Source organism: Mesoplodon densirostris, chromosome 2, assembly GCF_025265405.1.
Source record: "Mesoplodon densirostris isolate mMesDen1 chromosome 2, mMesDen1 primary haplotype, whole genome shotgun sequence".
Classification (NCBI taxonomy): domain Eukaryota; kingdom Metazoa; phylum Chordata; class Mammalia; order Artiodactyla; family Ziphiidae; genus Mesoplodon; species Mesoplodon densirostris.
The window spans coordinates 27,403,763-27,420,141 of record NC_082662.1 but is presented as its reverse complement, the minus strand read 5'-3'; the positions used below and the strand labels follow the sequence as shown (position 1 = coordinate 27,420,141).

The 16,379-nt window shown below is 54.5% G+C and overlaps 2 protein-coding genes and 1 pseudogene across 6 annotated transcripts in view; 1 reads left to right on the top strand and 2 right to left on the bottom strand.

The window, feature by feature from the left end:
- Nucleotides 1-1,911: 1,911 nt before the first annotated feature.
- A3GALT2 (alpha 1,3-galactosyltransferase 2) lies at nt 1,912-11,283 on the top strand. The gene is given in 6 exon segments (XM_060118785.1): nt 1,912-1,934; nt 7,036-7,052; nt 7,055-7,112; nt 7,314-7,403; nt 7,701-7,835; nt 10,620-11,283. Coding segments are annotated over 6 exon segments (987 nt in total).
- A 3,054-nt stretch (nt 11,284-14,337) lies between these two features.
- On the bottom strand, nt 14,338-15,388 carry LOC132483756 (uncharacterized; annotated as a pseudogene).
- A 615-nt stretch (nt 15,389-16,003) lies between these two features.
- Nucleotides 16,004-16,379, bottom strand: part of ZNF362 (zinc finger protein 362) — a 36,666-nt gene continuing 36,290 nt past the window's right edge. For all 5 annotated transcript variants that reach the window (XM_060089430.1, XM_060089431.1, XM_060089432.1 and 2 more), the window contains one exon: nt 16,004-16,131. In XM_060089430.1, the coding sequence (XP_059945413.1) occupies nt 16,015-16,131 (117 nt within the window). In that variant the 3' untranslated portion in view covers nt 16,004-16,014. The remainder of the gene's footprint in view (nt 16,132-16,379) is intronic.

The following is a 16,379-nucleotide window of genomic DNA, read 5'->3' as shown; positions in this document are numbered from 1 at the left end:
TTCCTTCTGTGCCTTTCTCCCCTGGGGATGCCTTTCTGTGGTCCTGAATGGCTACTTTTCATCTGTCAGGAGAGGGGTGGGTCCCTGGGTTGGGGGAGGGACGACCACCTTAACTGGATAGCATACCCTCCACGCTTCACTGGGGCTGGGTCCTTTGAGGGTGCCCTTGGCCCCAGTCCACATGAGAAAAGCAGATCCCACCTCTGTCCTTCACACGGGTGTCCCCTGGAGTGTGAGGTCCAGGGCCCCTTCAACTCGGAGCCCCCCTACCCAGCACTGCCACCAGGGAGACACGGTGCTGTTGAGCCAGGGATATCCGGCACACCTGAGGCAGAGAGACCAGACCCTTCCCTCCGCCGCAGACACCTGTGGTGGCTGGAGCTCCGCGTCCAGAACTGCCCTTGGGGTGGCTTTGGCTCACTCGACCCCTGAGCGCTTTCTGGATGCTGCAATAGCAAACTAGTAGGAGAGTCTCTGCCTCAAGGAGGTGATGCCTAAGCCTCGAATAAAGGAGAACGGCCTTCCAGGCGCACACGGCTCGCCATTCATTCAGTCTGTAACATGCTGTAACCGCGGGGCCCAGGGAGATAAGCAGGGGCCTTTTAAGAGCCAGTGAACGAGAACTCTCTGGAAGGCCTTTTAAAATGTAGCCACTACCCGGAGGAAGAGGAGAAACAAAACTGGTTAGTGGACGACCCAGAGGGTGGAGCCAGGACTGGAAAGTCTGGTGGTCCCGGAGGTCGGGAATGGCGACAGGATAGAGGCCAGTGCAGGACCCTGGGCCGAGGGGGAGTGGCAGGGGGCAAGGACCTCAGAACCTCGGGGAAGGTGCCTGGTGGAGAGGGCGCCTCGGGAGCCCCCTGCGCTGCCCTCCCCTCTCCAGGCCAGGCGGGCCAGCCCACCGTGGCCTGTGCAGCTCGGTGAGTCCACGCTGGACCTCCACTTCCCCTTTCTGGAGGACAACGCCGGCCCAAACTGAGTTTGTCCTTATATGTGTGGTGGAGAAGGGGACTAAAACTCCTGAAAGAGGATATGGTGGATTTGCAGAGCTGCCTGACACAGGTGAGTATCAGTGCTGTTTCTTCACTCTGGGTGAAAGGCCCCAGTTTGAAGAGTGCCTCCTTCAACACGCGTTTGCTACTGATGTTTACACCTTACACAGAATTTTGAAAAACTTTTGATCATGACCGACAGTTTAAAAAAGTTTCCCACCCTCGTATATGTACTTGAATATATGTAACTGAAACAAAACAATCACAAAACAATACCTACCCTGATGTACAATACATTCTGATATTTTCAACTCCCTTCCTGTTCATACTTTTAAAATCTCAGTCATGATCCGTAAGATTGATTTCATGGCCCTCTGCTGGATCATAACCTGCACTTTAAAAAAACCCTGCCTAGTGCAAACTTTCCAGAACTTTTCCATGTAACTACCTTGTGTGGCTCTTACCCTGTCCTGGGTGTGACTGGTGCACATACCTGTTTTACTGAAGAGATCAAGGGCTCCTCAAGGTGAACTGTCCAAGGTCACACTCAGGTGACCGGTACCCTTGAGATCTGGCTGAAGCTCTGCGCAGAACAAGGTTCTCCCTGGGTGGCAAACACCACAGTCTGGCCCGAGGACCACGACACTGAAGAGGGGCACGAGGAGCCCTGGGGAGGAAGAGTCAGTACAAAATGTCTCAGCGCCTCTGGCCAACCAGAGCTGGCCTTCCATCCACCCTCTTCCAGGTGATTGGCCCCAGGGGGCTCCTCTCCAGGTAGTTCATCCCTGCTTGCTCCTGTGGGTGTGGTTTCTGGCAGATGGCCTGAAACTGCTTGGTCCCAGTCACCAAGAATGGGTCATTTCTTCCCCGGCTCTGAGCTGAGAAGGTTCTTGGCAGGTTGTCCCACCAGCTTCCTGTCATGGCTCTCAGGCAAGGACTCAGGTGAGGCGGGGACACTGCCAGTGTCAGGGGGAAGATGAGGCGGGACAGCTGTCCTGAGAGGAGTCCAGCCTGGTGGCCAGAACAGTCAAGGAGGAGGCACCAAGGCTGGCCTGCTGAGAACCAGCTGAGCCACACAGGTCCTGGGAGAAGGTGACTGGAGGACATCGCCCAAGGGGTAGAGACGGTCCAAGGAATGGGGGGTGGGGTGGGGGGAGGCTGCATCCTGGGAGACCTCGTAGCCCGTGAAGAGCTCAGCGACTCTTCCTGCTGCCCTAAACTCTGAGCCCCCTTGGTGAGCAGAGAACAAGACTTAGGGACACACCTTCCACTGCAACTGTGAGCCCTCTATTCCAACCGGGAGTGACTGTCCAGGATTGCAAACTTGTTCCCACTTAGGAACTAGTGACTGATCTTCAACCTCTTCCTGAAAGCAAGGAGAGTACAGGAGCAGGGCATGAGGCCACCTTGCGGGACCACCTTCTGCAGGTGGAAGCGGGGTGGAGGGGAGGGGATCCTTTTGAAAATATCGGAGCAAGGAACTGGGAGGAATGGGTCAGGCAGGCGCCTCTGTGGACTAGGGGCTCCCAGGCTGGGCCATGGGAGGGGGCGGCAGGAGCCTGTTGCAGGCCTGGGTGTCAGCGCCCTCCCAGGACTGACAGCTGGAGCCCACCTGGACCACTTGGGGACAACTCTGCCTGGCTGCCCTAGTTGGGAGGGGCCGGCTAAGAGGGTCAGACGGCAGGGAGGGCAGAGAGAGCTCAGCTGCAGCCTTCTCCTGCCCCTGGCACCTCCCATGCCGTCCCTCCAGGGGGCAGTCTCGCTTCCAGGAGCGACTGTAAAATAGCTCCATAATTTTTATATCGATTACATATTGAAATGATATATTAGGTTAAATTAAAATACTAAAATTAATTTCGGTTGTTTCTTTTCACTTTTTTAACATGGCTACTACTAGAAAATTTTAATTTACGTTCCTGGCTCACATTATATTTCTATTGCGCAATGCTGTTCCAGATTTTTTCCTACGTTTTTATAAAACGACATAGAAACACATGTCTGTAAATGCACGGGTACACAGGTATAGGGGCTTCCCCCCTCACAGAAGTGCAGCCAGCCTCTATGTACAGTTGTTACTTCCTCTTCCACTTGATTCTTTAGGCCCTCTTTTCCCGAGAGCACATACAAATCTACCTCATCCTTTTCAGTGGCCACGTTGTTTTCCATTGTATAGAAATGCATAATTCATTCATCCAACTCCCTAAGGATGAACAGTGGGGTTGTTTATCTCCATTTGCTTTTTCCAGCAATGCTAGGAGAGCATCCTTGGCCTGCCCACTGTGAAGTCTCCGTTTCTAGAGGTGGGAAAGTTGGGTCTGGTGTGAGTGCTTGAAATGATTTTGCAGGCTCCTCAGGCAGGGCTAACAGAGGTGGACTTCACCTTGCAGTCACTAGAAAGGCTTAAAAACACTTGTTTTTTCTAAATGGCTAACTCTGTATTTTTCCTTCATTAAAAAAGCAATAAAAGCACATTACGGACAACTGGGAGTAAAAATAAAGGGAAAAAACCCTCCCATAACTTATTACACAGTCACTTAAGTTTTTCCTTTCAGTCTTATTTGCTGAGGCATGTTTTCATTGCTAGATTGTAACCACAGTGCCCATCAATTTTAGATCCTGCTTTCTTCATTCACGGTTCTTGTGCAAGTTTTTTCCATGTGACTGCAGACTCTTCATAAAAAGTTTATTTAGCCAGTCCCTTCGGCTGGACGCTGGGGCCTTTTTCAGTTGTATCTGAGAGGGCTGCACAATGCCTTCTCCACTGGTGCCCTCCAGCCCACGTTCAACCAAGCTCAAGTCTCCCTGCGTGAAAGAAACTCACGTACCTCCATCAATCCCAAGCCCTCAGCCCCTCCAGTTACCATCCTCTCCCTTTCCTTTTACAGCCAAACTTCCGGAAAGAGCCGCTTCCACCACCACCCCGCCAGCCTCCACTGCCTCCTCTGCTCACTCAGTCCCCTGCCCATCCCCAACCATGTCCTCGGTGCCTGGGCGCTGGCTCTCCTTCCTCTGCTCTCTCCCTCTCCCACAGCGTCCCTGTCCTCCTGGTGAATCCCAGAACTCTCTCCCAAGCCTGCCTGCCTGCCTGCCTTCTGGGCTCCAGCTTCTTACTCCCAACCAGACTATCAGCCACCATCTCCTTTCCTGGTCCCCCAGCCCTGTGCCTCTCATCAGTGACCAAGTCCTGCCCATCAACCTCCTTGACAGCCATTCATCACCTACTCCTCCCCAACCCACTGCCAACACTCACCTGTCTTCCCGCCTCCACCTGGTCCCTGCCCCACGTCCAGGCTCAACAGTGCCGCTGGAGTATCTTCCAGGTAAACATGTGACAGCATCCGTCCCTGAAGGAAAGAGCTTTCAGGGCCCCCGTGGCCTTCAAGATGAAGCCCAAACCCCTTATCCTGGAATGTGGGCCCTGGGTGACCTGGCTCAGGCTTATCTCCAGCCTCAACTCTTATCACTTCCTATCCACACTCTATACCCCACCCCTGCGGCAGGCCTGCAGTTCCTCTACTTTCCAAGCACTCTCACCTTGTCACTTTTACACAGTGCTGTTTCTTTTTCATGGACCTCCCTTTCCCCTCCACTGCCTTCTTTTTTTGCATCGGCAGGCGGATTCTCAACCACTGTGCCACCAGGGAAGCCCCACTGCCTTCTTTGTGTGGATAACTTTTAGTTCTTCAGGACCTAGCTTAAGGGTCACCTCCTCCAGGAAGCCTCCCTGACTTCTCCCCAATGGTATCTTGCCATTTGCAAGATAATGGTATCTTGTATTTACACTAATCACAGCCTTTGCTGTGCTGTGTTCCATTCATCTGTTTGCAGTCTGTCATGTGACCCCATTCCCCTCCCTTCCTGGCCACCCACGTCTTCCTGACCCCAGCTCCCTTAAAGACAAGGTCTGTGTCACGCTCACCTCTGAATACTTGACCTAGCACAGTGCCTGATTCTGAGCTTGTGACCAATAAGTATAGGCTGAACGCATGAATGAGCAGAAGCTAGTTAACATCTTGATGCATAAAGTTTTCCCATGCTGAAGATGATCTCCTTTGAACAGATTCCCAGAAGTTGCAGTGATTGGATTAAAGGGGATGACTATTGAAAGCTTCAATTCCCACAGCTAAGTAGCTTTCCAAAAAAGCTGTAGCAATTTACATCCCACCAGCAGATGGAAGAGTGCCTGTCTCGCTGTATTCTCCCAGTGTGGCTATTTTCATTTCTTTCTTTTTAAAAAGTGCTCATTTTATAGGCAAAACATCCCACCTAGTTCTAATCTATAAGTCTTTGATTACTAGTGAGGGTGAACATTTTTCCACGTTTGCCTACTAAATGCATTTCCCCTTCGAGCATTTCCCTGTTCATGTGATATGGACAGTTAAGGCAGGTGACATTTTATGAGCTGACTCTGGGGGCTGTGTCAGGAGTGACTGGGAGCAGGGAGGTCGCTGCTGCAATGGTCCAGGTGGGGGATGAGCAGGCAGGATCACTGTGGGGGCCGGAGAATTAGGAGGGGCAAAGGGGGACGGAGATCAAGGAGGCCAAGCCAACCACCCATCCCTGGGGACTGACAGTGGGCGAGGCAGTGGGAGGGGTCAGTGCACCCAGGTTTCATCAGCTGAACAGAAGGGGTGTCTGCCCTGACATGCACAGGCAGATACGTACACACAACCGCAAGGTGCCTCTCTGAGCTATTTACTGGATACACCTGCTGAGGAACGGTGAGGTGGGGTAGCAGAAAAGGCAGGGGCGGGAGGGTCTGATCAGGCAGGCTTCTTGAAAGAGACCAGAGGAGGCAGATTTTGGAAGGATTCATAGGGCAGGGAGGGGAGCTGGGAGGCTGTGCAGAGAATCCTGAGGGCTTGTTTAGGAATAATACTACTAATGATAATCAACAATAGCTAAAGCTTACTGACCTTTTACTGTGTGCAAGGCCTTGTTCTAATCACTTAGTAGGTATTAACTCAATATCCACCGCAGCCCTCTAAGGTATGTATTCTTATTATCTGCATTTCTAGACAAGGAGACTAAAGTGCAGAGGCCCAGAACCTTGCCCAAGGTCAGACAGCTAAGAAGTGGTGGCTTGGGATTCGAACCTGGGGGTCTGGCCCCAGTGGCCAGGCTTCTCACCATATGGGTCCTGTCTGTCTAGAGACACCAGCACCCAGAAGGGCTGAGGAGAGTTGGAGGAGACCCCCCGCCAGAGGAGCTTATTAAAATTCTCAACTTTTAGGGCCCTTCTGGAAAACAAGCAACCATGGACAAATCCCAAAGTCCACCTCCTCTGTGTCAGCAGTGGGGTCACTGAGCTCTGCTGGAGGGACCCGGCCCTGTGACTGGAGCCGCCATAGACACGTGGTCCCTGACTGCAGCCGGCCCTCCAGGCAGCCCAGCAACTCATCCCTAAGCCCCAGACGCTCTCAAATCCCAGCCACCAAGCCACAAACCTCCCTGCATCCCCTCCCAGACTCTCCCCTGTCCGAGGTCAATCCTACCCAAGCTAAGTGCCCCAACCCCTAACTTACTGTCCCCCAAGTTTGCTGCCAGGAAAAGCAAAAAATTATACATCTAAATGCTCATCACAAGGGACCTGGTCAAGTAAATGATGCCACCTCCAGTCAATGGCATATTAGGCAGCTGGAAAAAAGGGTGAGGAAGCGCTTCAAGTACTGAGGTGGAATAACCTCAAGGACATAATGGTCAGTGGAGAACAGCATATCACTGTGCTACCATTTGTGGGCGAAAATTAGAGGAAGGGACAGGGAAGGGAGGGAGCATTTGCCACCATATTTGTATTTGCCTGTATGTGCGTAAACGATCCCCTTGCAGGGGAACCGGGTGGCCATGGCTGAGAACAGGAAGGACTGCACTGTCTATACTCTTTTGTAACTTTGAATGTCTGTGCCAAGTGAACAGAATAATACATTCACATTAAAGCGAACAAATAAATGAAACACTGAATTACCTCATTTTTCATATATATGTGTGTGTGTATAAAAATATATGCAGAAATGAGTTGCCGACCCCCCCCCCCACCCCCGAGGACCTGGAAGAGAATCTTCTGATCCTATTTGCACTTGGCCTCTTAGGGCTGCTCCTGCACGGGCTCCCTGTAGTCAGGTACAACCACCTTCTCCGAGCACTCACGATGGGACCAGCGGGGCAGGCTTAAAGTAGCTCTTTCCAAGTGCCTCCTTGAGGGATGGAGAGTGGCACCTGTCATGGCCCACACAAGCATCCTTGCGGGCTCTCCCTCCTTGTAAGGAGCAAAGCGACAGGGCTCCTGGGCAGGCCAGCATGCCCGCTGCTCCCACCCCACAGGCACCTGGGAGTCCTCCCCTCCATGGGTGTCTGCCCTTTGGCCAGAATGCCCCTGCCGAGAGACAACTTCACAGGTCCCCTGCATCCTTGGTAAGGAGCTGCCATCTCTCCCATTCCGCGGACACCCACACACCCTACAGAGCTCTGCCCCAGCGTTCCTGCCCTCCTCACATGCCCCACCCCGGCAGGGCTAGGCACTCTACCCAGGGGCCCCATCAGGTAACACACCTCCCCCTACTCTGCTGGATCTGGGAAGAGACTTCTAGGGGCAGGGCCTGGGTGTGACCCATCTGTGGGTCCCTAGGGCCCAGGACTGGGGAGGTGGCGGTGACCATGCATCAAGCAGGTAGATGAATGGACCTGTCTCTCCATCCCTGCCCTGGCCAGGGCCCGGCCTGAAGTCCTGACCTGTACCTGCTGGGGGGCCCCCATTATTTGGGATGGCACCTTTGACCCAGATGTGGCCCAGCAAGAGGCTGTACAGAACCTCACCATTGGTCTGACCGTCTTTGCTGTAGGCAGGTAAGGCCCAGGGAGGGGAGCGGTGCTATCCAAGCAGGGAGTGGGAGGGGGTGTGCACGTGATGTAAGGGTGGAGCAGCCCATTCTCCTGGGCTGTAGGATCCCAAGATAAAGCGAGAAGCAAAGACAGCACCCCTTCTCCCAGACTCCCAGCATAAGGGCAGGACCATCCTTTCCCTTTCCCTCCTCCCTAGAGTCCACCCAGTCCAGGCAGCCAAGAGCTCAGCATCACAACCTAGAAGGAACCTGCCCGGGGCCTGGGGCTGATCATCTGGAGGCCTTGGGTTTGCGGTGAGAAAATGATGGAGTCTTTCAGGTGAGAGGAGGTGAGAACTGGGTAAACAGAGGGGATGGCCCGGCTGCAGAAGCGTCTGTGGAGGTCAGCGGCTCAGGTGCAGGCACACAGAAAGAGCGGGGCGGGGGGAGGTTCGCCAAGAAAGTCTGAAGGCGGAAGAGGGGCTGGGGAGCTGAGGGCTTTTGCAAGGGAGCAAATCTGGGCTGGATATAGAGGGATGTGAAGAAAGGAGGATGCGGAGAGTGGTAGGGTGAGCAGACGAGAGAAGTCAGTGAGGAAGGACTGTTGGGGGTGATATCACAGGAAGTGGGTTGGAAGGATGGGGGCTCAGACAGTGGGACAGATGGGGGGCAGACTGATGATGACCAAGTCGAGGGAGAGGCCATGGGGGCAAGTGACTGAGGAGCGGGGAAGACAGAATCACGACAGGAGAGGAGGCCAATCGAGGAACTAAGGGGGCCCCAGGTATGGAGAAGCAACCCAGAGTGGAAGGTGGAGAAGAAACCTCAGGGGGCCGACCTGCCCATCTCCCCATTATGGATGTCAGGGTGTCCAAACTGGTATTCACTTTCCAGTAGTGATGCAAATGGGACTCCTGACTTAGAGTGGCAATCAGATCCTACAGTCCTAAGGTACAGAGAGGTAGAGTTCAAGGCAACTTACGGAGGAGTTTCTAATAATGGAACAGGCTGCTTTGGGAAGGCACTGAGAGCTCTGCATCCAGGAAAAGATATCCAAAAGCCTGGGGAAGGAATTCTGTCTTCAGAGACCCCAGACCAGCGGTCCTCAACCTTTTTGGCACCAGGGACCAGCTTCAAGAAGACAATTTTTCCACGGACCAGGGGGTGGGGGAGGGGGGAGGAGGATGGTTCAGGTGGTAATGCAAGCGATGGGGGCAGATGAAGCTTCGCTCACTCACCTGACACTCACCTCCTGCTGTGCGGCCTGGCCCAGGGGGGTGGGGACCTGTGCCCCAGACAACTGCTCAGGGCTCCTCCAACTCCGTCCCTCACACTCTAGAAGGGAGAGAAAGCCAGGAGGGCGCCGGAGAGGCCGGGGGCAAACAGGACTGCTGGCCTCTCCAGGACCTTGGTGCTCCCACTTCTGTTCTGGATGCTGAGTAGGGTGTTCCTGCACCAGCCCCAGGGGTCAGAGTCTCTGAGTCCAGAAATTCCAGGGTCCTGAGGTCCTGAGTTCCAAAGATCTATGAGTCCAACACCCTGGGATGCTGAGGCTTCCAAGGTCTCTGATTCCAGTTTCTCACAGTTCCACCCGGAATAGAGCAAATGCAGGTAAAGGTACAGGCTCCAGTGCCAAGCTGGGTTGAAATCCTGGCTTTCACTTACCAACTATGTGTATGCTTGCTTGCACAAGTTACTGAAGCTCTTTTGAGATTCAGTTTCCTCACATGAGAGATGGAGATAATAATGGTGAGGATTAAATGAGATAATGCACATTATTTTGAACACTATCTGCCACATGACAAATGTTCCAAAATATCAGGCATTAGTACGATTATTTTAGAACCCTGGCATCCCAAAGCCTGTTCATACAAAGCTTCCAGTATTCTGAACGTCCCGGTTACCTATGTAAGGAATCACCACAAACCTAGTGGCTGAAAACAGTTCATTATTACCAGAGCTCATGATTTTGTGGCTCAGGAATTCTGACAGGGCTCAGCAGCAGGGGGGGCCCCTCCCTCCTCCCAAAAGTCCTGCGGATGACTGGCGGGCACCTCTCTCCGTGGCTAGCCTGGTCTCCCTCACTTCGTGGCAGCATCTGAGTTCTGACACTTTTTTTTAATTTACTTATTTTTATTTATTTTTGGCTGCGTTGGGTGTTCGTTGCTGCCCACAGGCTTTCTCTAGTTGCCGCGATTGCGTTGCAGTGCGCGGGCTCCTCATTGCGGTGGCTTCTCTTGTTGCAGAGCACGAGCTCTAGGCGCATGGGGTTCAGTAGTTGCGGCGCTCGGGCTCAGTAGTTGTGGCTCGCGGGCTCTAGAGTGCAGGCTCAGTAGTTGTGGTGCACGGCCTTAGTCACTCCAGGGCATGTGGTATCTTCCCAGACCAAGGCTCGAACCTGTGTGCCCTGCATTGGCAGGCCACTGCGCCACCAGGGAAGCCCTGAGCTCTGGGACTTCTCAAGCGAAGGGTCAGAGCTCTAAAGAGACAAAGGCTAACGAGCCGGTCCTCCCAAGGGCCAGCACGGCATCCCTTCCTCGGGACTCTATTGATCGAAGCGGTCAGGGAGAGCCACGTTCAAGCGGAGAACACAGGGCCTCTCGGGGCAGGGGTGGCAAACAATGGGTAATTATTTTTAGTCCACCTCGGACGATTCCAGGGCTGGACAGTTCTAGAGTTCCAGGGACTGGGGTTTCAGGGGCACAAGTACGGGCGAGGAGAGGCCTGAGAAGCCCGACGTCTCCGCGGATGGCGGAGAGCGCTGAGGCCCGGCTGACTCAAGACAGCCGCGCCCCGCCCCGCCCGACAGATACCTGGAGAAGTACCTGGCGCGCTTCCTGGAGACGGCCGAGCAGCACTTCATGGTGGGCCAGCGCGTGGTCTACTACGTGTTCACCGAGGGCCCGGCCGCCGTGCCCCGCGTTACGCTGGGCCCAGGCCGCCGGCTACGCGTGGAGCACGTGGCGCGCAAGCGACGCTGGCAGGATGTGTCGAAGGCGCGCATGCGCGCGCTGCACGCAGCGCTGGGCGGGCGGCTGGGTCGGGAGGCACGTTTCGTGCTCTCCGTGGACGTGGACCAGCACTTAAGCGGGACTTTCGGGTCCGAGGCGCTGGCCGAGTCGGTGACGCAGCTGTTCGCCTGGCACTACCGTTGGCGGAGGCGGCTGCTGCCCTTCGAGCGGGACACGCACTCGACCGCCGTGCTGGGCCCGGGCGAGGGCGACTTCTACTACCACGCGGCCGTGTTCGGGGGCAGCGTGGCGGCTCTGCGGCAACTGACCGTCTACTGCGCGCGGGGCCTGGAGGCGCGCTGGCACGACGAGAGCCACCTCAACAAGTCCTTCTGGCTGCACAAGCCCGCCAAGCTGCTGTCGCCCGAGTTCTGCTGGAGCCCCGACGTCGGTCGCCGGGCCGAGATCCGCCGCCCCAAACTGCTCTGGGCGCCCAAGGAGTACGCCCTGCTGCGCGGCTAGCGACGCCCTCGGCCCGGAGGCCCGAACGCCGGCGGGGCCCTTCTGGAAGCAGCGTGGCACTAGGGGGTGGGGTGGGGGGGCGGGGAGACTGCGTAAATACCACCCCCCCCCGCCCGGGGTGGCAGGAGGAGGCCCGGCCTTTGGGGAGCGCCTCCCCGAGGCGGGCGATCCATCCCTTCCCTGACTTTCCACGGCGACCCAGATACCGCCACCTGCCTTTAAACTTGTCACCTCTGACCTTACTGAGTTCAGTGGAGGCCCCCGAAGAGACGTTTTAGCCCCTTCCCCATATCCCCCCACTTTTTTTAATGGGACTGAGGCACAAAAAGGGAACATAACTACGTAAGGACCCAGAGAATCTGTGAGTCAGTCTGTGAGGTCAGCAGCTGGAAAGCCAGGACTGGCCCTCAGGTCAAATAGAGCTGCCACTGGGCAGGAGCCCCAGATAGAGAAACACAGTGGCATCCGGTTCACCTCCGCCGCCCTCGGCAAAGTTTGTACATATTTAAGTAATATGATAATAAAATACATTTTTCCGAAGTGTTCTATGGCCCTTTCTCCTAGAGAATCCAAGTCCATAAAAAAATGACATTTCCTTGCCATGGGACCCATATGGCTGTTTGGCCACAGTGTCTGGGAGATAAATTTCCTCATCCATGGCTGCTGTCCAGACTCTTCATCCTCAATAGGGAAAGACACATGGCCCAAACAGAAGCGTGAAGTCATCAGGCTGTCCAGGAAAGGTGGTTCCCTCTGGGAAATAGCTGCGGGGACGGGCAAGTTATCTGCTGGAAGTCCCTGAGATATTGTCTGACAGTTGAAAAACGGAGGCCCGGAGAGGGTGGGACTTACCTCCAGGTCTTCTGACCCGTTTGTGTAGAGTTCTCATAGACCTTGCATTTTTAACAGGCTCCACTATTTTCAGGTAGGACAGCAATTCTGGCTATAAGCCAACTGTGATGGTTTTCGCATAGTAACAGTTTTTACAAACACTTCCAGTTGTTGATGATGTAAGAGATATCTCCCCTCTCCCAAGCAGTTCCAAGGTCCCAGTGTCTCCTGCCTAAACTAGATTAGCAGAACCCAGAAGACCTTTTGGACTCTGGGTTAGAGCTAAGAACAGGCTAGGTGTGCCTAAGAACAGGTTATTGCTTGATGGCTATAGGCTGACATCCCTTCCTCTGGTGGGAGACTGTCCTCCACCTTACACTGCCTGCATCATTCACCAAGGGCCACACACACTGAGCCCTGGGCCAGCAGAGACCTGAGCTCAGGCCAGTAAGATCTGGATGGAAATCTGCTCCTCTTCTGACTGTGTGTGTGGCTGTGGACTAGTTCCTTACCCTTGCTGAATCTTAGTTTTCTCATATGTAAAGTGGGGATGCCAATTACCCTCCTTGCAGGGGTTGTGATGCTGCAGAAAATAACTTGCCTTCTCCCTCTCCCTGCCTGCCCCTTCTCCAGCAAGTCCGTGAAGAGCAAAGGAGTCGCCAAAGGACAGCCATTTCCTGTTTTAAAGAGGAAGTGATGGCATGAGTCAGGGGTTTCCAGGTGCTGGGCTGGGGGAGCCTCATTGCTGTGGGTCGAGACCTTCCTGAGGAGGGGGAGGGGTAAACAGCAGAACAGAGTGGAGGACCTCCTTTGTCTTCCCCAGAGGCCCAAGGTGGGGGTGGGGCAGGCTCAGGTGTAGAGAGACTCAGGGCAGCAGCAGGAATAACAGGGGATAAGCTCCTTCTGCCGCTGCTTCCATCAGTGTCCCTGTTAATCAACAGTATCCTCAGCACCCACGCTGAGACCCTCAGGGACCGGGTAAGCTCCTGAGAGCTTCCAGGTGAGCCGGTGAAAATCAGACTCCCAGTCCCCCGAGTGTCACTGCTACATGCAAAATCTTCACCTGTCCAGCCATCCCACCTGCCATGCCAGCTCGGATGTCACCCCCCAAAATTCCCAAACATCACCAGCTGTCTAGTCAGGGTTCCTTGATCATGAAGGACATAGATCCATCAGGGCTACATCAAATAATAACAATTACATTAATTGGGTACTTACTACGTACCAGGCACAGTTCTAAGCCTTAGATATCTATTGGTTCATTTAATCCTCATATCCACCCTATAAATTGGTTACTATTATTTCCCTCATTTTACCTATGAGAACATCTGACACAGAGAGGTTAATTAACTTACCCAATGTCACACGGTAACTTATAAATAAATTCATTGATGTGAGAACAAGCAGGAAATTAGAGCGGGCCAGAAGATGGAGACAGTCAGGAGCTAAGGTTGCCACTGGCTGGCCCTCAGTCTCCTCTGTCTCCGCTTCTCTCTGCCTCCTTTGTCCTTCTGCTTGTGTCTGGCCCAACACAGCACCCCATGCACCCCCCCACTCCCCCCACCCCCCACACACAGGATTTTCCTGTTCAGGTACCCACCGTCGCCTAACTTGTTCTTAACTCACTGAATGAAGAATCTGATTGGAGAGTCAGCCAGTGGTGGTGTAGTAAAGGTTTAGTAACTGACTCTTTGAGGAAAACGAAAGATCAACCCTAACAAGGATTTACTGGCTTACGTAACAGGACGGTGCTGGGGTCGGGACAGCTTCAGGGCTCGATGATGTGTCTCCGGCTCTCCACCTGGCTTTGTTCAGACTCAGCTTCATCCTCGGGCTCCTGCAGCAGCAGCAGCTCCAGCCTCACAACCTCCAGCTAGTCCAGTGATCGAGGGGACCAAGAAGTCCCCTGCACATACATCTTCCCCAAGGGGGTCACTGTTTTGATTGCCTAGGAGGGAGATGCAGGAACTCCCCCAGAGTTTATCAAGGCTGGCCCTGTGCTAGCAGCCTCGTGGGAGAGAAAGTGACTCAGCCATGAGCACCATCGGGAACTCACTCCTCTGAGCCCTCATGGTCCTTGGCTGCGAGTGATGGACGCAGGAAGGGCCATTTCCCTTCTTCCCTGAGTCTTGGGGGGGGGGCGGGGGAGGGGAGAGGAGCAGTGGAAAGGTGCCCCCCAGCCCCACCCTCGCACAGAGCACGCCACACACCGCCGCCACCCGGCTGCAGGTACAGTTTATTCTTCACAACAGAGAAATACAAAGAGCAGAGGGTTTGGAATTCCTTTGTTTCTTGCCCCCTTTAGTGTCTTCCCCCACGTTTGACTTTTTTTGCTCCCCACCCCTTTCCTTCAATATGACGCACACTTCGTTCCTGAAGCCTTGAGGGGCACCGGCCCTCACCTCCCTGCCATCACGATGCAGACTGAGAAGCCAACAGACTGTTTTCTCTTTTTTAATAAGGTAACTAGTTCTAAATATGGTGGCCTGGAGGTCCCATAGAAAAAAGCAAAGGGGTGTTAACAGTATGTATAACAGCGTATTTACAGGGTAGTAACATGCGGACAAAAAGCTACAATACTGAGTATCAGACAACGCCAGTCAAACAAAGGGGTGGGGGCGGGGCAGAGAACCCCGTGGGAAAAGAAACCCCAGGAGACGTTAAACTGGTAAATCAATGGCGAGTTAAGGCTTAAAAAGTGTATAAAAATAACACAGTTAATATTCAAAACGGAACTCCAGATACAGAATATATAGATGAGTTTCTGTCTAGTTTTCTTTTTTTTTTTCCCCAGGGGATGTAGGGGGGCTTCTCCGGGCTCTGTACATGGTTCCTATATACACGGACACGCATGGCTTTCAGATTGGGGTGTGTCTGTGGGAGCTGAGGGCAGGGTCTGCTCCCGGGACCCTCCTCCCCGAGGATCCCTTCCCTGCCCAGGGGCTTAGGGCCTGGGCTGGGGATTCCCCTCCATGGCAGGGAAGACAAGTAAGCCCTCCTTGGGCACTGCCCCATCTGGAGGAAATTCTGGAGAGAGGGGTCCTTGCCCCAGGCCCACTCCCTCCCCCTGCCCACAGTCTGGGATGGTGGGAGAGGTAGCCAATAGGTTTCTTGGCCAGCACCGAGGTAGACTGGGGTGGTCTTCAGGGCAGCAGGGGTGCCAGGTCTTACCCAGCCCACCCCACCCCGTTTCCCTGGGCCTGCACCCAGCCCAGCCAACACTACACCCTTTGGTCCTGTGGACCTCCCGGCCCCTCTCATTTCGTCTCCTGAAGACTGGGTAGCCCTGGTAGCTGCCACATCCCTCTGCTCAGTGATGCCCAGGGCGCAGCTCTGGAGGCTCGAGCTGGCACCCAGGGGCAAGCGGCTCACTCCAGCTGCCTCCTGCCCCTCCCACCTGGGGGCCCCCTTTGCAGTCCAGAAACCCAGGCTTGAGCCTTCCCCTCAAGACCTGAGGCCGTGGCAAGATAAGGTCCCACGTTGCCCTCTGGTTCTCTGTGTCCATCTGTCCGGTTCTTTTAATTTCGCGGTCTTAGCAGCACCAACTTCTTGGCCAATAAATATCTTTTTTGTTATTTCCAAAACAAACTTAAAAAAAAAAAAAAAAAAAGAACAGTGAAGCAAGTGAAGGGTGGGGAACGAAAGGAAAACCCAGCAGAGGTTCAAAGTGCTCTGAGATCGTCTTTGGATGCCACCAAAACAGTCCAGAATCTTGCAGTTGGCCTGGCCGCCCCTGGAGCTGGACTGGGCAGGGCTTCTGCGGCCCAGGCTTTCTGGAAGGTCAGGAAGGTCGTGAGAGAGCTCGGCTGTTCCTGGAGGGCCCCTGGAGGGAGTCGGGACCTGGTGCTGCCTGGGTCTGTGTCTGCCAGTGGGCAGGGCGGGGTGGCGCCTTGCATCGGCTCAGATGAGGGAAATTCGCACCGGGATGCCGGGGGACTCCGTCCTCTGGGGCGAGTGATGGCTCACCAGGTGCTCCACCACCGTGTGTTTGGACATGTGCTTCATCAGGTAGGTCTCCTGTGGGCGGGGTGAGATTCCGAACTTACAACCCACTGCTGGCAAGGGGTGCAGGGGGAGCTGCAGTTCCCACAAGCGGCCACTGGAGGGCTCCTTGGTAGGTGGGCCGGCTAGTGCTGGACAGCCACAGCTTTGGGAGGTCAGATGGGCATCAGCATTGGTTCTAGGGATGCTGCATCTCTGCCAGCAGTGGGGGCTGGCTTATTTACCAGAGTCCGAGCCCACAGTGTGCTGACTAGAGAGCTGGC